The sequence below is a fragment of the Acipenser ruthenus genome, chromosome 4 (assembly GCF_902713425.1).
Source record: "Acipenser ruthenus chromosome 4, fAciRut3.2 maternal haplotype, whole genome shotgun sequence".
In the NCBI taxonomy this organism is placed as follows: Eukaryota; Metazoa; Chordata; class Actinopteri; order Acipenseriformes; family Acipenseridae; genus Acipenser; species Acipenser ruthenus.
Window position 1 is genome coordinate 19,844,937 of NC_081192.1, and position 21,372 is coordinate 19,866,308.

The window sequence follows — 21,372 nt, forward strand, 5'->3', positions numbered from 1 at the left end:
ATATAAGGTAGGCTATGTTAGGTAGATGACAGATTCCTAATATTGTGAAGGTGGCTCTTTTGATCAAAAATAAATTAATAAGTAATAGTAATAGTTGCCTATTTATTTTGAATATTAACTTTTAAATATTTAGCCATGCTGTTTTGAGAATAGGCCTATACAGTGTATATCTTAGTGATAATATATTTGTTTAATTAGTCATGGCCCCAAAGGAATCGGTATACTCTCATTTGGCCCCGAGAAAAAATATTCTTCATAACACCTCAGGGACAGATCTAGACTTTCATGAAGGAGGGGTCAGACTGTCAGGAAGGGGGGATACCTGATATGAAACATACCGTTAAAGTAAACAATACATTTTTAATGAAGGGGGGGGGGGGGCAGACCCCAAAGACCCCAAAGACCCCAAGGACCCCAAGGACATCCCCACCTCCCCCCCACTGGATCTGTCTCTGCACCTGCAATGCCTGGATTGTTTTGTTGGATTTGCTAATGAAAACAAAAGTTGTTAATCACCCTAGGCTCTATTGTGGAAAAACACTAAGCTGGGAGCTTCGTTGGATTGAAGTGAAGTACAATTTATGAATTATATTGAAACTGTGGAGATTCTGGGAAGACTTCAAGGACTAATTTTATGTCGAGCAGTAACACACAGCAAGTTCAAATATTTCTCACTATTTACTGTGTTCGATTTTATTCTGATATTGCTAGGTTATACTGCTGTAAAACAAATTTCAGTCGTTTTACACATGTTTTTCTGCAAACGATGAATAAGCACAGCTGGGACATTATCAGATGTTATTCATTTAAAGTACAATTACAGGCATTATGCTGCTTCTGTAATTAGAAGAAGACCCCAAACAGCTTTTCTTTCAGTTTACAGTGTGCATAATTCTACAAACTGACACATGTGCTTTTAGGCATTAATATACTGTATACGTATTTTATTTAGTTCCAATCCATATACTGTATTAAACCAAAATTATGAAAATACTGTTAATATATCAATGCAACTGCCTTATCGATATAAACGATTTAAACATGTTTAAACTGGAAAGCGTTCATAAAAGTTGCAGTTATTTTATCACTGCATTGATCATTAATACATTTTAAAAACACAAAACATCAAAGTCACAGCATGCATTATATTCGGGCCGGGACATTTCAATTTGATGATAATAAGCAGAGTGTGACATTAATGGGTGACATTAAATTTGACTATTATGGCTACATCTGTCGTCTTTTCATACATTTACACTGTAAAACCACAGACGTGTGAAACGTTTGTATGTAAATGGCATGTGTGCATAGTAAAAAAAAAAATAGAAGTGCTCTATTCCTAAACAGCAGTGTTTATGCATCATTAGGTGTAACACTGGTGCTTAATCATTTGGAACTCTAAATAATTGTTAAACGTTATGTGTTTAATCTGTGCCATTTTTGCTAAGTTTAATGTTTAGATTTTAAACACCAGCCCTGTTATAAACGTGTATGAATGATTAAAAAGTGTTACAAATCATATACATCCAAGAGTTTATTGAGTGGAATGGCAGTTCCTCGTAAAGTTAGAAAAACTTGTTTGAAACTACCGAGAGTCTCTATACAGCTCCAAGAGTTTGCTGTTTCACCATGTTGCCAAGTACCAAAAGTCTAAAACTTTCTTACATCAAATGTGAAAAAAAAATGTAAATACCATTTCATTTCATTCACCGAGCCATCAATAATGGTCAGGAACAGCGAAAGCCTTAATCTTCTAAGAGAACACTTGCAGTTACACATCCATTCAGAAGCTTGAGCAACCCAAATTTCACTTCATGCTATACAAATGCAACATTGCAGTGCCTTCTTCACTTGCAACCTCTGAAGGATTCATTAAAACACAGTCAACAAGAGGCTATCAGGAGCGTTGTTCACAAATATGATCATTTGCCATCCACTGCGTCTCTAACTACTGTGGATATTTGTCACTTCTTAGGAGAGCCTTTCAATAGAGGTGAGCAGCAAGATGTTGCAGAGTTTCTCACCAAATTGTCTGAAATGTGTCCTGAAGTATCTTGCATGGTTTCAGTCACAATAAGTCATGACATTCTATGTACTAGATGTAACTACTGCTCATCAAACCGAGAGGTGTTGCATATTTATCCTCTACATGTACATGCTGGTACAGATTCCATGTGTTTGGAAGAACTAATTTATAGAAATGACAAATGGGCAATGATTCCTGGTAGCAAATGTAGGCAATGCAAATCTTCTCCAGTCGTGAAACGTGAACTTATTCAATCAGCAGGAAGAATGATTGCAGTCCAACTTATGCTTTGGGAAACCAAACCAGATGGGACCGTTACAAAGCGACACAATGCTAAGTTTACTGCTGTGCAGAAGAGCAAAATTACTGTGGACAACAGAAATGACCAATTAGCTTCCATTATCATACACCAAGGACAGGGTGTTATTTCAGGACACTATGTGTCTGTTCTTGCTGTGGGTGCTACTGGAAAATGGGTGCATGCAAATTATGCACTTATTGAAGTCAAACCATGGCCAAGAAATGCAAAGGACATGTATATGACCTTTTATGACGAGATCTAATGCTTTACAAATGTCTTATATTAGCCTAAGTTCATAACACCACTATATCAAGGAGAATAATGTTTTTTTTCCAGTATTAAAATGTGTTAGTATACTACCCTTTAGCACTGACATGCTTAGTAACCATTCATAATACTGAAGTTTTGTACCGACGTAAATATCAATATATCAATACCTACCAAAATAGACATATTGTTTTCACCACTGATGCAACTATAAGAATACAATGTTTACACTTTCAATACTGTCCAAAAGTCCCTTCAACCATTATTTTACTTTCAAATCTTTTCTCATTTCTCTTATATTACTCTACTTATTACTCTCTTGTCTTGTCTGTCTATTTACCATACACATTTTCGAATATCTTTCCCTCGCTTTATTCATTATTTGATGAAGTAAAAAAAGATGTAAAAAAACAAGTTAGAAAAAGCAACAATTGTGTGAATATTGGGCCCCAGCACCTTTCCAATTGTGCCTATTTGCTTGATGCTTGACAAGGTTGCCCCAATTGCTTCTCCTAACTTGGGCTTTTGCGTTTGATATCACCACTTTAAACGGCTGTTGCATTTTTCTAACATGTTTTTTTACATTGACATTGTTTTTGTTATAGATTATAAATAATGCATTTGGGTTTCTGAGAAAATAAACACTCTTTACACTGAAGTTTGCTTTATTCTCATCCTAAACCACAATAACATTCTGTGAATCATACAGTAGTTATGTGATTTCATCAAGTGTTTTTTAGTTTGTATGTGAACAGAACATCCTGTTTTGGCTGCAGTATTCCAAGACCAGCTCGAGAGTTGTCCAGAGGCAGGGCTTCGTCACCTTGCAGCTCCATGTCATAGTAACACAGAACCAAAGCCAGAAACTGCTTTATCTCATTGACTGCAAAAAAGCGTCCTGGGCACTCGCTGATGCCAGATCCAAATGGCATGAGGTAACTCTTGAATTTTCTACCGTTTTTGTAGAAAGTAGTTTTCTTCTGTCCATTTTCATCCAAGAATCTATTGAACTTGAATTCCTACACAAATAAAATACAAATAAATAAAGGTTTTAAATGTTGTCATTTGTTATGGACTATGAAAACATACAGTAGACACAATACAATTCAGAGAACCCAACACATTCTGGTTACCTTTTTACAATTTTTTTTTTTAACTCAATATTCTTGTACTTTTTATGTTAAAGAAATGGGCATAGATGGTGCCTGTAAAAATGTTATCAGCATAACAAAAAAAAAAAAAACTACAGTAGAGAGACAATTATTCAAACTAATTGGGACCGATACTAGTTTGCATAATCAATTTGTATGGATAATCGAACAGGTATTAATAACAATTGCTGTACATTTAATAATGGATAGAATAAAGTTAACACACAAGTACAGTACTTAGTGCACAAGTACATACTGATGATATATACAGGCAGTGAACAAAAAAATGGAAACACCTGGGTAAATGAGGGACACCAAGTATATTGAAAGCAAGGGCTTCCACACAGATGTGGCTCATGCGTTAATTAAGCAAATAACATCCCAGCATGCTTAGGATCATGTATAAAAATGCTGGGCAGACCTGGTTGTCTATAATTATGGCTATCATGGCTGCAAAAGGAGACCTCAGTAACTTTGAAAGAGGGGTGATTGTTGGGGCGCGTTTGGCAGGAGCTTCAGTGACCAAGACAGGTCAACTTGCTGATGTTTCACAAGCAACGGTGTCTAAGGTGAAGTCGGCATGGAACTCTGAGGGAAAGACATCATCAGCAAAGGGCAACAGTGGGCGGAAGCGCATACTCCAGGATCGTGATATCCATGCATCAATTCAAAGTGCAAGGCAAAACAAGCGAGCAACTGCAGATCAATTGACTGCAAATTTCAACCTGGGGCGGGAGCAGACAGTTTCATCAAAAACGATCCGCCGAGAACCGATACCATAGTGGCCCAATGCCCTATTAAATGACTTTACATTGGTGTTTCCATTTTTTTTGTTCACTACCTGTAGCTAGTAACCTATTCTATCACATTAAGCATACAAAATTCCAAAGCTTTACAAATCATAACATTAATGCAATTCAGTAAAACTTTAACAACTATAGTTAAAGTAATGAAATACTGTAATTAAATGTACCATATACCGAACTTTGAAAATCATCAAAGAATAGAAGTACTACTTTAACACATTACAGAACTTTAGGAATCAAGAAAAATTCAGTAAAATGTTTCTATACTTTGATACTTGCTGTTAAGGAATTGTAATAACGTGCAATTGAAATGAATAAAATAAAAGTTCTTAGGACAGACAGGATCTCCAGCCCTTACTGACGAAATAGAAGAAAAATCAGGAACGAGGTGACTGTTTTAATTTGCTTAACTGCAACAGTTTAAAGCACACAATGTTCCATCTAAGGTTTTTGGTGGTCTGAATAATTCTGTAACTTTAATTTGGCTCAGTCTGCTGGTCCTTTTTTTGGCAGCTAAATCTCACAGCTGTTTTAGCAGCAGAAGCTGTGTGTGTAATACACCACACTTAATTGATCACATGATTACAGCTGTGTTTGGTTGATTAGACAGTATGGCTGACCAAAGATCAGATAATTGACAACTGCATTTAGAAAAAAAGGCAGTCCCTTTCTGTGCATTAACAGTAATACATACATTATGTATAATAAATGTAATAGCCGGAACATGTTTATATGGTTTACAGAAGGACAAGGCACCAGTGAAACTGCCTTCAGTGCATGTAAACAACAAGGTCTGCTGTCTAAAAAGAGTGCTCAGAAGTTTAAACAATTTAAGAATATAATAAACAGACACCAAGGAATAACATTTTAGAGTAAAATTGAACTCATTCTGGAAAATATTTTCCCATAAAACTTCCATGAAATCAACCAAAAAGCAGACAAAATAAAACTGTCAACTGCTGAGACTACCATGGCTGCTCAAGCATCGTACTGTAAATTACAAGCATTTTGAGTCTGCTGCTTATAGAGCTGGTTCATGAAGTTTAATGCATACCTCAGGATCTTCATATATGTCAGAATCCAAGTGCACCATCTGAGGATACATGGCAACCCTGTCTCCTTTGCGAATAGCTATCTTTGAACCCGAATCCAAGGTCAATGTAAAGTTTTCAGTAGCAATGCGGATCATAATGGAGGCACTGGACAGGCGCAAAGCTTCAGCTATTATACTGTCTAAAAAAGTCAGTACAAGAAAGTGACAGCAAGTCATGAACATGTAGAGGGAATACAGTTTAGTAGAAGGACTGCAGATTACAGTTGAATATCTGGGAATTAAAGAACACTGTCCTTATAATGCTTAATCTCCCCTGAGTCCCTTGGTTATTCATTGCTTAGCTGTCAGGAAAATAAAAAAAAAAACATTACATTTGATATAACTTTAGTGGTTAGCTGAAAAGCCCAACTGGAATTTTTTAATCATATGTTTAATGAAAATATTTGGAATGGGTTTGTGCATGTTTGCAACCATTGGTTTGTCTGTTACACTAGCTCATGTTATGCAATTACATACTTGTTACTGGCATGTTGTCAAGCTGATCTTTAGAAAAGCTAACTGGTTTCTCAGTATCTCCAGACTTCTGATTAGTTTCTTGAAGCATATTCTCAACTTCAGTTTTTGCTGCCTGCATTGCTTCAGGTGACCTTTAATTAATAAGAAAGAAAGAAAAAAAAAATCAGTATATTATTAAAAAAACATGAGTATATATTTCAGTAGTAGACTATACAATCTACTACACAAACTTACTTTTTACTTTTGTCTATAATTCATTCATTTTAACTCATATTTCTTTAGATTAAACTTTGGGTATTGTATACTTTCAACCTACAGGGTGCTTCGCACATTTGAATGGATCACAGATGTGTACGTGTTGGCAATAGATAACAGAAAAAAGGATGGTTGACATGACAGAATGGTCTGTCTGTTGAGCACTGCTGTGTTCACATTGAGCGTCTTTATACAAGCAATGACAGGTATTTGGATCACACTTATCTACAGAAATGCATGCATGCTCACACTTTCACAGGATGTGGGTTTGATCGATAAACATAAAAAAACTATTGTACTTTCATTTAAATCAAAAGATAACTGTTTTGCAGATGTAATGCCGCAGACTACAAAAACAAGTATCAGGAAAAAGTAGATCAACGCTTAAGTGTGTCATATGTTTGTATGTACAGCCATACTTTCTCGTTCACGGTTTTGATTTTCTTGATTATTAATTTTAAATGAAAATGCAGTCTGTAAAGTCTGTGTAATAACCAGATGTTGAAATACATTATAATTGAGGTAACTGAAATAAAATAAAAAGGTAACTTAATAGCTATTTGAGATGAGAAAGCTTTTCTCAGCATGAAGACCAAAGATCACTGAGATAGAGAAAGGAAGGCAAGTCAGAAAGGTAGACTGAAAGTTCTCCATCCACAAACTGTAAAAATAGGATGGATAAATCTGTATGAGTAGGAGTAGCAAAAAAATAAGCCATTTCACGAAAAACAAGAGGAAGATTATTCATTTTTCAAATAGACACAGTCTTTCCAGGATACTTTATTTATATGGTATAACTTAGGTACTGTGTGGAGGAGGTCTGGAGATGAATATACTGTAGTGACTAGTGTATTGTGCCAACAAATGGGAACCAGAATGTACTATTCTGTGTCAATAAATGAATCATAGATTGGTATGTTGACAAAGACATAAAAAGTACCAACACGGTTCCATCAGCAAGGAAGCCTCTATGGTAAATCTGTACTCTTCAGCATGACAGTGATTCAAAGCACACCTCCCTCTACGTCAAGGACTTTTTTTAAAAGGACTGCACTGTACTTGAATGCCCCAATCTCCACACATGCTGAGTGACTTTGCAAAGCTCTTAAAGGTCACCCAACAACACTACTTTTAGATACCAAAAGAATAAGGGTCACACTAAATACTAAACATTCGAATTTAAAATGTAAAGTGTTCAAATACTTATTGACTGTCATTTTACACAAGTTAACGTTAAAAAATGAATGAATTATAATAAAAACAATCTGTGTGATAGGGTATAGTAAAATAATCACATCCACTAGGAAAGGCTAATGGAAAGCAAAAACAAAGTTACAGACACGGCTTCTGGATTCTAGTTGAATATTCTTTGAGTTAATGTAAACATTTTGGTGTGACAGAACTGTAAACAGAATTAGTAATGATATATCTGGCTTTACTTGCGTAAATATTGCAGAGCAAAAAACAATTAAAAAAAATTAAAAATAGACACTAACCTTAGCATATAATACAGGCTCCAGAAAGTTGCAGGAAGGGTATTTGCCTGTGATGCCCACAACATGACATTGTGAGTTCTAGCCTTGTCCAGCTCATCAAGGTGTGGCACTGGATCAAAAAAACGCATTCTCTGCTCTGTCAGTGAAGAGAGACTACTATTCTTCTTTAGGTACTTGTGCTGAAGTCTTTCAGCTAAGGCTTCTCTTGCTGCTTTTACTCCTCTAATAATTCCTATGGGTAAACCTGCAACAATTAGTGGGAAAGCTTTATCAAACACTTTGAAATCATTCATAGCTTTGTGTATTAAAACCTTGTGGGCCTCAAACCGTTCTGTATCGTCCCTCAGTGCCTTCTCGTCTTTTCCAAACAGTGTCAGATAACCAGCTTCAAACATGATTCGAAATGTAAAGCTGTACAGTCCTTCTGTGGTCCATGCCGAAGTCTTGCTTCTTAACATCACAAACTGCAGGTTCTCCATCATGTTAGATGTCAAGGGGTGCAAGGCTGGGCCCTGGAGGGTTTGACGAAAAATGTGATGTAGTTCCTCATAGGTTAAATTGTACTTGGGATCAGTGAAGTCTGCATGACCAAATACCTGTTAAAAAAGAACACATAAATGAAGAACATAAGAACATAAGAAAGTTTACAAACGAGAGGAGGCCATTCGGCCCATCTTGCTCATTTGGTTGTTAGTAGCTTATCGATCCCAAAATCTCATCAAGCAGCTTCTTGAAGGATCCCAGGGTGTCAGCTTCAACAACATTACTGGGGAGTTGGTTCCACACCCTCACAATTCTCTGTGTAAAAAAGTGCCTCCTATTTTCTGTTCTGAATGCCCTAATCTAATCTCCATTTGTGACCCCTGGTCCTTGTTTCTTTTTTTCAGGTCGAAAAAGTCCCCTGGGTCGACATTGTCAATACCTTTTAGAATTTTGAATGTTTGAATCAGATCGCCTCGTAGTCTTCTTTGTTCAAGACTGAACAGATTCAATTCTTTGAGCCTGTCTGCATACGACATGCCTTTTAAACCCGGGATAATTCTGGTTGCTCTTCTTTGCACTCTTTCTAGAGCAGCAATATCCTTTTTGTAACGAGGTGACCAGAACTGAATACAATATTCTAGGTGAGGTCTTACTAATGCATTGTAAAGTTTTAACATTAATTCCCTTGATTTAAATTCAACACTTTTCACAATATATCCGAGCATCTTGTTGGCCTTTTTTATAGCTTTCCCACATTGTTAAAAGTCGTATAAAAAGTGGTATAAAATGATAAAAGCATGACAAAATATTGTAACCCATAGTAAAATCACACTAAGAACAGGTTAAAACATGTTTTATAAATCATGGATACATATGGCATTGTAAAACACTGGTAAATTCATGGTAGACAAAGTTAAAGGTATGCCACTGTGCAAATACTGGTAAACATGTATAGTGGTCTGTAGTGCCATACAGAATGGGTCTGTGCACAAACTTTAAGGAGTGCAAAAAGGAATGTTTTGTTAAGGGCTGTTTAAAGCCTATTTTAACAAAATCCAATGTGTAATGGAGAAGTGTCATCTCTAGTCCCTAAAAAAACTATTTAACCGAAGATAAACAGTCCTTAAAGTTTTCTGAATATAGCCCTACTGTAGAGGTAAACATTTCACTGTTACATAGGCAAAGAGACTCTGCTTTCAGATATCCAGAAATGTCTTTAAAATGTCTATGTATATTTGTGTGTGAATACATTTTGAATTGTTTTGAGGACGGAGGCTGGGTGCAAACAGGTGACCCCGCACACTGAAATCCAGTGTCTTAACCACCATGCAAAAGAGCTGGGCTCCTCTGCATTTACAGTTATGGATCTTTTAACCTCATCTCACCGACAAGGGAAAATAATCAAGTCACTGACAAAGCTGAAAGGCTGCAGTAATTCAAAATTGAAAATGATTTTAACTGATTTTTTTTTTTGTTTAAAAGATTTATAAACATTGACCTTACCTTCCTTGAGGTTTCAATGGCAAACTTCTGGAAATCCAAGTTTTTCCCATTTCGAAACACAGCACCGTATGAGAATGGGTCCAGAATAAATGTAAAATAACTCCCAGCTATTTTACATGTAACAGCATCACCATATTTCTTTTGTCTTGATCGGAGAAATTCAAGAGGATTTGACCCAAACTGAAAGGCAAGTCCTAAATAAGGGAGCCAGCCATTCTCTAGAGGAGGTTCATCTTCTCGCCTACAAAAAGAGAGAAGCTTAAACATAATTGGTTGTTTTTTGGAAAAGTCTTTATTTGTTGTCCTTTTTTTAAGCTTTGCATTTACTTGCTTTTGCTGCTAACCCTGGGATTGTAGTATATATAAACTACAGTTAATACAAAATTTAAAAGCTTTGACAAACTTTAATGGCTACAATAATGTCAAAGGATGACAACACAAAATTAACAATTCCAAACAAACATTCTCAAAAGCTTTACCCTGTGGTCTATTGATGTCATGCGACTCATTTTGACCAATTGGTGTAAAATGTTAGTGCCTTCCCTCTGAGCTCGTAAGGAAGAGGACGCTAAACTAATATCAACTAAAAACAGACATACGTGGAACAGTAATGCATGCTTTTGATTTGAATTGTTATCAAGCTTAAACTGAATAAAGAAGCAGTCTAGTTGTCCGAAGATTATACAGTGTACTACTACTGGCTATACGCCAACAGTGGAGCTCCAAAAATAAACTTTGTCGTTCAGGTCACATTTGGACGGATTTCTAGTTGGTTTGGTTTTGTAGCAATAAGGACAGGGTTGACAGTTTCATGCAGAGACCCACCATGTCCTTTTCTAACTTTGACAGCATCAGCATAAAGATTTGACACTTGAGCTCAACAGCTACATCAGGAGATCTTGCTTCAGCAGCCTTGGAAGCCTTGCTCTAAATTGTTATGTGTTTACTCTTCTGCTTAGAGCCTGAACTTGTCTACTTGGAAAGATCAAACAATTGTACCAATCAGTCATAATCCCTTTACATAATATGTGTATATCAGGAAATAAAAACACCTTTTCCTTTTACATACCTACTGTAGAACCAAAACATTTAGTAATAATCCCTGTGACATTCAGATGGACAGTTTACAGTAAAACAGACATACTGTATAGTCACAGAATGTAATACTCCCAACAATTTATGCTAAATAATATTATGAGACCAAATTTCATCACAACCGGATAAACAGTTTACAAAGAAAGGGGGTAGTAAATGTTTACTTAAAATAATGGAATATGGAAGTGTAATTTACAGATGATTATACAATAGTCTTCTATCAGTATGCTATATCCACACAGACAAGTAAAAACATTCTAGAAAATTCCTTTGTAATGAAATCAACATGCAGAATAGCTCAGAGGGTGTTAAGCTTTTTATCAGAATTCTTTGAATACTACAGTGCCCCAGATATTTTTTTTCGGTCAGCAGTAATCACTCCCAGAATTCTGTCAGCAGGAGTAATTTTAAATTTCCCGTGAACTGCAGCAGTAAAGTTTTGTGATAATAAAATAATTAATAATTAACAATTACTTTTTATTTCAAAAGGTGACATTTTGCACAGGATTAATTTAGTGAACAAAGGCTTGGTTTACATGCTGGTGAAAATGTCATGACTTATTGATCTACTGTCATGTTTGTTATAACTTATGCCTCAATTAACTAGATTAGAGCACAAACATGTAAAACAGGTTGACGGATACAAATAATTTATATTAATGTTGAACGCAGGTTTTTATTATTATTATTATTATTATTATTATTATTATTATTATTATTATTATTATTATTATTATTATTATTATTAAGGAATAATGTACTCTAAATGTCTACCTAAACATTAGCATTCTTCTCAGCCACAAACACTGTGTTTCCTTAGTATTCTACTGCACTCTCAAATACAATGCCGTTGTCCCATAAAACTTTTCAAGTTTATGCTCAAAAAATATAGGTGAACTAACAGAATGTATGCCCCTTTAAATTAAATCACCAAAGCAGTATCACGTCTTTAATGGCTTGCCTGTGCAAGTTTAAATTTAAAATAATAACAACAAATAAACTATGGTCTCTTCACATTAGTTAGTTAGTCTTTGTGTTCTGTGCCAGTTGTTTTCTCGAGAAAAAAAATTCCAACAGATTTCTCATACAGTAATATTTGGTCTTGCGCTAATAGCTATCCTTGAAGTTTTGTAAAAAAAACTATAAGTTGATTTCTTCTTAGAAGAATATGTAAAATATTGGAGGAAAATTGTAAAATGTTCAAAAAAAAAGTCAGCAGACGAACCAGTTTGGACCACACCCTGTTCAGATTAGGGATTTGTTTGAGTACTGATTGTAATAATGCCTTCCGAGAATTGATTTAATGTTTTATGATAACTATTTCATCAAAAATCCGTCATAACCCCTTGAGTGAAAATTACAGAGAGTTCTGAAAGCTTATCTGAACACTTATAGATGTTGAGGTTTCTGCAGCTGCTGCTCAACAGGCATTTTAAAATGATCAGTTCAGACTAATGGGGTTCGGATTAGGGAGATTGTATTGTATAAGAGGTATACAATACAATCTATACCTTGTATAAGAGGCCTTCTGTGCTGTACTTTAACAGTGATATACTACTGTACAGTATTTGAATCAGATCATGGCAGGCTCACACAATTTACATTTAATCATTAAGATGGCTTGAAACAACTAAAAATATTCAGTGCATTTGAGTTTTAGATTTGAATTTGATCAAAAAAGAGAAATAGCATCCATATACCACAAGATTATGGAACATTGGTGTAGGATAAATAGTGTTGTAAAAAAAAGTGAATAAATGAATAACCCCTCTCTAAAACACTTGACGAGGATTTCATGATCTGCAAACTTATCTTAATTAATCATAATATGCATAAAAAAACAGTCCTTATGGGCTCCCGAGTGGCGCAGTAAAGGTGCTCCACGTGGAGTGCAGGATGCGCTCTATAGTCTGGACATCGCGAGTTCGAGTCCAGGCTATTCCACAGCCTACCGTGGACGGGAGCTCCCAGGGGGCGGCGCACAATTGGCCGAGCGTCGGCCGGGGGGAGGGAGGGTTAGGTCGGCCAGGGTGTCCTCGGCTCACCGCGCACCAGCGACCCCTGTAGTCTGGCCGGGCGCCTGCGGGCTTGCCTGTAAGCTGCCAGAGAGCTGCGTTGTCCTCCGACGCTGTAGCTCTTGGGTGGCTGCATGGTGAGTCCGCAGTGTGAAAAAAAGCGGTCGGCTGACGGCACACGCTTTGGAGGACAGTGTGTGTTCATCTTCGCCCTCCCGAGTCAGCGCAGGGGTGGTAGCGGTGAGCTGAGCGTAATAAAATTGGGAGAAAATAATAAAAATAATTGGCAACGACTAAATTAAAAAATAAATAAATAAAAAATAAATAAAGAAAATAAAACCTACTACAAAAATAATAATAAATACATTTCGCAGTGCGGCTTGGCAACAACCCGCCTTCCTGACTTGCATCTATCATTGATTCGTTCTGAATACTTTAAACCCGCCCCAACTACTGAGTGACAGCACATTCCTACATTTCTATCGGAGACTCCGCTTGCGAGATAAGTCAGGAATGGAGGCTTTTTAGCAGGATTTAAAGCTGTATTACAGTTAAGATATGAAGGATTTCAAACAGAATTGTGGCGAAATGTAAAAAATATGCCTACACACAAAAACCCCAGAAGAATGTGCCTGTGACCATAGGGATTCGCTGTGGAAGACAGCATAGGAAAGAAGGTACAACTTAAGTGTGCAAGTACTGTCGAGTTACTATACATATTTTGACAGAAAAGAAACGCTCAAGCATTTTGGAAAGTAACCGAAAACACTAATTTCATACAGTATATCAAAAATGAAAGCCCCCCCCCCAAAAAAAATATTACATAAAACTCGAAAATAGCTAAAAATAAGCACCAAAAAGTACAATTAATAAAAGACGAAAAACAGAAGTCCTAATTATACTGTAGTACTAGTTATTATCTATCCTTGACAACCAAACCACGCCCCAGTCTTGACTGTTCATGAATATGCATGACAGTGGCAATTTCTGACAGCACTTTGGCGATAAAGCTCTCTTGTCAGGCCAGGTAAAAACATTGATCGTAGAAATAATAACATGTATTTGTAAAGGAGGGGTGAATCGTGGTGAATCGTGTTTAAAATGCAATTATTTCAGAAAGAGAAGACTTGGAATAGGAAATGAGGCAGATTTTACATTATACAGATAGAGGATAAGTCGCTACCAGAACTCTTTGAATTCCCATGATGCATTGCTTTGACAGGAATGGAAGAAAAGGCAGGGTTGACTATCTTGTGTATATAGAAGATCTTTGACTGTACTCACATGTACTTGTCTTGTCATTTCCTGTTACATCCACCTCCTCATCACCTCCATCACCTTGCAGGGGGAGCTTTTGCTTTTCCACCATCCCCCCACTAGCTAGTCAAGTAGTACCTCAGCCAACATCTTAACAACGAAGGGGATAGACCAAGATTTCCAGGGAAAGATAGATGGGGCCAAGAAAATACTCTGTGTTTCTATTTTCTGCTTACACAAGTATGTTCATTAATTTGGTTTATTAATAAAAAATACAAAATCTGAACCTATTTCTTGTCTCTGTGCCTCTTTGAATAATATATCTTTCTTAGTTTGACTCAATGGAAGTGACCAGAAAGAATCAAATTCAAAACATACAGTTCATTTTATCAAGCTACACCCTGCCAAACACAGCTGGATTATTTTAGAGCAGTTCCTGGGACCAGGGAATCCACCTCAGTTGTGTCAGCAATTTAATTAATCCAGGGGTAATCACAAGAGGTAGTCAATGCAAGGTTAATCTATCAGATGATTTTTGGTTTTATCGTAATACTGAAATAACAACTTCCAATTAAAGTTTTTTCATATCAACACATTTTCATATCAAGCCATGCTGGGTCCATTGCAGCGTACCAAATTTAGTCCACTTGATGTGTCTAACTAGTAGATTAAGCAGGTTTAGTCCACGATTGGACTAAAGTTAGTACACCTGCTAATCCCGATTTCAGCGTACCAGAAATTAATCATCACAGGTACATCATCTCATAAATCAAACTAAACAAGATCCCTATTGCACCATACCAAACCAGATTCGTGATGATCATTTTCAAATGGATTAATTTAGTACTTTGAAGGAAAAGACTAACTAAAGCCCCTTTCACACTGGCACTCCTACTCGGGTCCTGACCTGGGTTGTACCACAGGTTGATCGGGTCCCAGTGACCCACCTCAGGATGTGGGTCGACACGCTTTGACCCGGGTTCAGCGAGACAAAATGCATTACGCCCATTTGTAAGCCGACAAAATAACAAACAGCCACTCCTGTGAGAAGGTTTCACTTCCACAAGGAACGTTTCTGTTTATTCCGTTTAGCCATAGTTTTGTTGCTTGAGATGCACCATGAGCCAGATTGCAGCAGGGATGAAGAAACATTTGCTCTAATCAACATTTCTGCCGAAAGTTCAATCCAGAGAAGCTTGGATGGAAGTGTCCGTAACAAGCTGCTTCCGGGGCACTGACACGTGCATTGTGTACTTGCGTCTGCCACCCAGGTCAACCCTGCTTTATCAAAAGCAGTGTGAAATCGCGTAGCCAACCCGCATGACACCGGGTCCTGACCTGGGTAGGTTCGACCCGTGTAGAGCATGTGTGACCAGGTTGGCTGGTGGTGACGTCAGGCCAGGAAGCAAGTAAACAACAGAGTGGTGAGTGAATGAATACATGTGCTGATGCGCTGGTTTATTATAAATAAACAAAATAAAAGGTTTAAACACAAAGCACGGCACGTTGGCCAAACGAACAGACAAACAAACAGTGGACGAAACAAATATTGTGGCCAGTGGTTAAAGAAAAGGGCTTGTAACCAGGAGGTTCCCGGTTCAAATCCCACCTCAGCCACTGACTCATTGTGTGACCCTGAGCAAGTCACTTAACCTCCTTGTGCACCGTCTTTCGGGTGAGACGTAATTGTAAGTGACTCTGCAGCTGATGCATAGTTCACACACCCTAGTCTCTGTAAGTCGCCTTGGATAAAGGCGTCTGCTAAATAAACAAATAATAATAATAATAATAATAATAAAATATAGAAGTATAGTGCTAGTCCTCCACCACGCGTAGCAATTGTTATTATTGTTTTTACTCCTAACTCTCTCCCATTCTCCACTCACCGAACACCCAGCCCAGAGTGAGTGAAACACTGCATCTTTTATGCAGCTGTACTGAGACTCGATTGCTAATCAATCATTCAACTGGAATCTTGTTACATCTGCACGTGAACTAATTTTGCTCCCTGTGCTTCCATACTAATACCCACTTTAATCTACACATGGAATGATTGTGCAATCCCTGTGCCTAAATACAACTATATATTTTAAATCACATGTGATAACCCACACTCTGTGCACCAATACATAATAGACAACATAAAACAAAACACAGAATACACACAGGGGTGGGCACCCTGCCACAGCATGCCAGTGTGAAAGGAGTTTCAGTACTCTTGTTTATTCTAAGCATTTACTGCTTAATTTATTTTGCAGAGACAGCTGCATTTTTCCTCTGAAATGATAATATTCACCATGCACAGGGCTGTGCAGTGATTATGTCAAGTGACTATAGTATATGCAATCTAAGCGGGAAATTAAAATACTACAAACTGTAAACAAGAAAATGGATGTCTCTAAAAAGACTAAAAATGTGTCTGCTGCAGATCACGTAAAGCAGTATCCAGCAGGAGTTTACACAGCAATGGAGGTAAGCTCTTCTGTACATCCTACAACATTACTGTAGATCACTACTGAATCTCGTCAGTTGACAGCAAGTATTCACCGAAAGAGAAAGGCGGAAATCCAGAGCAGTACTGCGACTTCTTTACTTGCAAAGAAAGAGAAAACGGTGACTTCCATGTTCCAAAAGTCCACTTATTAAATTTTGACCTGACAGAGGTGTTTGTTTTTGCAAAAATCCCTTTTGAAAAATTGGACAACCAAAAGTTATGGAAATTCTTCAGACAGAGTGTAGCAAATGGTGGGCCGGTTCCTTCATCAGCCTTGCTGAGACGTGAATACTTACTAGTACCTAAAGTTGCCGAGTATCACAAGCAGGAGAAAGGGTAAAACAGTCTGGTTGCTTGTCAGTGGTCACTGACGAGTCGACTTATGTTACACATTGTATTTGTTTTTCAAGACCTAAATGGTGAACATGCACCTGACGTACTAGAACTGAAAGCTGTCCTTGCAGATACACTTTACCTACAGGCTGTTAATGACAACACAGTTTCACAAGCTATTGTAAAGTGCTGTTTAAAAAAATAATAATAATCTGTACACGTAATTAATAACATATCTCCGTGCACATTCCGCAAAATACGATACTTTACCCGTGACACTGCCGTGAATTTTAAAGAAAATTTCTGCGAGTTATTTCCTAATGTTTTCGTTAGAGAAAAAAATCCAAGGAAGTACTGTTTAATACCGGTGATTTTAAAAAAATCATTTTCGGCATCTTTAACAGCTTGTTTAAACTGTAGCTACGTTCCAGCATGAATGTGACAGCGCTAGGCCTCATTCAACCTTGACCTCCTTTATCCAAGGCGACTTACAGAGACCCGGGTGTGTGAACTATGCATCAACTATGCATCAGCTGCAGAGTCACTTACAATTACATCTCACCTGAAAGACGGAGCACAAGGAGGTTAAGTGACTTGCTCAAGGTCACACAGTGAGTCAGTGGCTAAGCCGGGATTTGAACCGGGGACCTCCTGGTTACAAGCCCTTTTCTTTAACCACTGGACCTATCAGTCTTAGCAATAGTATCATCTTACCGGCCCCAGCGGTGGCAACACCAGCCCCAGCGGTGGCAACACCAGTCCCAGCAGTGTCAGCACCAGTCTTACCAGTTCCAGTAGTGTCAGCACCAGTCTTACGAGTCCCAGCAGTAGCAGCACCAGTCCCCGCAGTGTCAGCACCAGTCTTACCGCCCCAGCAGTGTCAGCACCAGTCTTACCAGTCCCAGCAGTGGTAGCACCAGTCTTACCAGTTCCAACAGTGGCAACACCAGTCTTACCAGTCTCAGCAGTAGTAGCACCAGTCCCAGCAGTGTCAGCACCAGTCTTACCAGTCCCAGCAGTGTCAACCAGTCTTACCAGTTCCAGCAGTGACAGCACCAGTCTTACCAATTCCAGCAGTGTCAGCACCAGTCTTACCAGTCCCATTAGTAGCAGCACCAGTCACAGCAGTGTCAGCACTAGTTATAGTAGTAGCAGCACCAGTCCTACCAATTCCAGTTGTAGCATCAGTGTCACCAGTCTCAGCATTAACCTCAGTAGCAGTGAACCAAACGCATGTCTCAATGAAGGTATAAACCAATCTAGATTTTTTTTTTTTTTTGTGTGTGAGTGTTTGAGCTAGTACACAGGTTTCAAGTGGTAGCATTTACCTATGCTACTTGTTACACTTGTTTAGGCTACACAGTTGTGTTTTTAGAGACTCATTATTCCTGTTTACTCATGTTAAGCTGACTTTGTTGCTGTCCCAGCTTCTGTGCATTCACTAAAGGTTGAGAATACATACTCTTAATTTAATATACAAGGTTTGTAGAAATTATTTAAATACCAACATGTAGGCTATTTACGTTTGATCAAAGCTTGCCAGTTCATACAATTCACTCCTATGCAATTATTGTACTAGTACATTAATACTCATCCCTATGCAAATAAACGTACACAAATATCCTGATGGAACTATAGGTAGCTTACTGTAGTCATTTTTATCTGAACAGCTATTGCCACAACGTCTGCATCACACTGTATAATTAACTAAGAATTAATTTGCTTATTAAAGTAAAATAAAACCTCCTGAATAATGTTACGTTAACATATTGAATTACATACCGCCTTGTAGTTTTCCATATAAAGAAAAACTGACAAAAACTGAAAAAAGTGAAATTTCGAAATCTAACACACTGTACTACTATTATGGCTTCCGGTATACTTTTGCAATATAATTGTGTTCATATAGTGTTTTTGTTTGTTTGTTTTATTATTATTACTACTATATGTCTTAATACTAAAATTCTAGGTGGTGCAAAACTTTTGACCATAGCTGTACTAGTTAGCTGTATCCCGTTCAGAGACCCACCTGGGGGGCTTTGAATTAACCACCGTTTGGGAGCCGCTGATCTACATCGCTGTTTTGGGTACCGGTATTTTCTTCGTGCGACTGTTACTGCCAATAGTGATATTATGGGTTTTATAAAATACGAATCTAAAATATACGTTTAGTCATTTATTTATTTATTTATTTATTTTAACGATTTGGCAAGTCTTACATCTTGATTATTATCACACGAAAACGCAGTTTAAAATAACATTAATAATATGGGACTGAGTTCAATTGATACTGCAATTTGTATAGACGGTGGTGGTGAGGGGGTATATGATGTAGATATTCTTGCGCTCCGTTCAGATTTCTACATTACTTAAGAAACACTTATTACCAAGCAAATGCTTGTTCGCCCTACGGAATACTACTGCAAATTAACATTGCCTTTTTACTTCATGAAGGGAAAAAATCACTTACCTTCTTCTGGTGAAAAATAGAAACCAAGCAGCTAATATCGCCAGTAGAACAGTAAGTACACCGATTACAAGTTCGGCCATTGTAGGAACACAGTCAACTAAACTGTGTGTGCACCCCTGTGAACAATATCTTCTTGTTACAGCTTTTTCTTGCTTGCTGGGAAGTATGTGCTACGCGTAATTTAGCTTAAATTACACTGATGTGGGAGTCATCCTGTAGGTGGTATTTTTTTTGTTTGCTCAAATGTGTGTTGCATATTTTTAAGATTACTAAATGCTTAACATATTTTCTGATTATATATACGTGGGTGGGTGGAATCAGTCAATGTTTTGGTACAAATTATACTCGGAAGCAAAGAGAACGTGAGTTTATCTTCAAGCTTGGAACCTTGAAGCCTCTTGGAATGAACATTCCGTTCTTAACATCGTCCTCAGAATTTTTGAAAATCAACATTTTTACTGCACTGTGTTACTTTTGTTTCTACACAGCTGAAGAAGGGCTTTTACCCAAAACGTCCTCAAATAAATGATTTTTTAATCATTTAAACTTTTTGTGTACATTCATTTTATTTTTACTTTTATTTTTTCTTCATATATATATATATATATATTAGCTCAAAGATATATATAATCATTCTATAGTAATCCTAGCAGGATTTTAAAAACTGTATTCGCTCTTAAATTATGCATATAGTTTACAATATTACAAATACATATGCACTCGACTATACATTTCTTTAGAGCAACATAGACAGAATAACATATTTCAACAAAATAAATTAGTAATTTCTGACTTGGTATGCAACTCCTAAGACAGGGTTTTGTAAACACGACTGTCACAACTGAATGTAAGACTGACAAGGAAGTCATGGCCAGAGAGACCACAAAGAGCCCTAACCTTCATCAAAGAGTATCCAATGGTTCAGTATAAGTGGTAAATTGGAATACAAACTTGTATGGATTATACAACAATAATAATCTTCTTCTTCTTCTTCTTCTTCTTCTTCTTCTTCTTCTTCTTCTTCTTCTTCTTCTTCTTCTTCTTCTTCTTCTTCTTCTTATTATTATTATTTTCTAAACACAAAGCTTGGCTGTGAGAAAGTTGTTTCTATTTTCTGCACAAGTATGTTCATTCATTTGGTTTATTAATAAAAAATACAACATCTGAACCTATTTCTTGTCTCTGTGCCTCTTTGAATAGTATATCCTTCTCAGTGTGACACAATGGAAGTAACTTTTGCACAGAAAACAGCCAGAAGGAAACAAATTCAAAAGCAGAGATCCTCTGGCTTTGCTAGGTGATCACAGCTGACCACTAGGGGTGGATTCATAAAAAAAACATACTAATCTGTCAAACTAAAACATGTAGTTTGATCAAGCTAAGCACAGCTGGTTTATTTTAGTGCATTTCCTGGGACCAGGTAATCCAGCTCAGTTGTATCAGAAACTTAATTAATACCGGGATAATCTTATCCTTACTTTAATAAAACTTGCCACCTTATTTTCTGATATAGACGTTTCTTCAATTCACAGAGCTGGTTCCACCAGTTTAAAGACTGTGTTAAAAGCTCACTAATGAATATGTAATACACAATTCTGTGATCAGATTTAACTCTGCAATGTTTTAATCAAATTGCAACACCTTTTACATGAGTTTTGGTTCTATCGTAATACTAAAATGACAAGTGCTAATTCAAGGTTTTTTCAAATCAATACATTTTCATTTCAAGCCTTTGCCAACATGCTGAGTTTTATTATTTTTTTAATGTGTTGTTATTTGTTATAAACAAATCTAAATTATACCAAAAAATATTTGCATTTCAGCCTTTTTTAAGTTCCTGAGACTACCTA

General features: G+C 37.1%; 1 protein-coding gene across 1 annotated transcript; it reads right to left on the minus strand.

Moving 5' to 3' along the window:
* Nucleotides 1-3,241: 3,241 nt before the first annotated feature.
* On the minus strand, nt 3,242-19,782 carry LOC117399510 (cytochrome P450 7A1-like). The gene is made up of 6 exons (XM_033998743.3): nt 19,523-19,782; nt 9,859-10,099; nt 7,873-8,468; nt 6,122-6,252; nt 5,606-5,784; nt 3,242-3,613 (listed from the first exon to the last, which is right to left on the minus strand). Exons 1-6 carry the CDS (start codon nt 19,600-19,602, stop codon nt 3,320-3,322), a joined length of 1,521 nt encoding a protein of 506 aa, XP_033854634.1. The 5' UTR covers nt 19,603-19,782; the 3' UTR covers nt 3,242-3,319.
* Between the last annotated feature and the right edge of the window lie 1,590 nt (nt 19,783-21,372).

Coding starts and splice junctions, on each gene's coding strand:
- LOC117399510 (XM_033998743.3), bottom strand. CDS start 19,602: ATGGCCGAACTTGTAATCGGTGTACTTACTGTTCTACTGGCGATATTA. Junction 8,469..9,858: donor CCATTGAAACCTCAAGGAAG/GTAAGGTCAATG, acceptor CTTTTTTAACAG/GTATTTGGTCATGCAGACTT. Junction 3,614..5,605: donor ACATATATGAAGATCCTGAG/GTATGCATTAAA, acceptor TTATTTGTGTAG/GAATTCAAGTTCAATAGATT.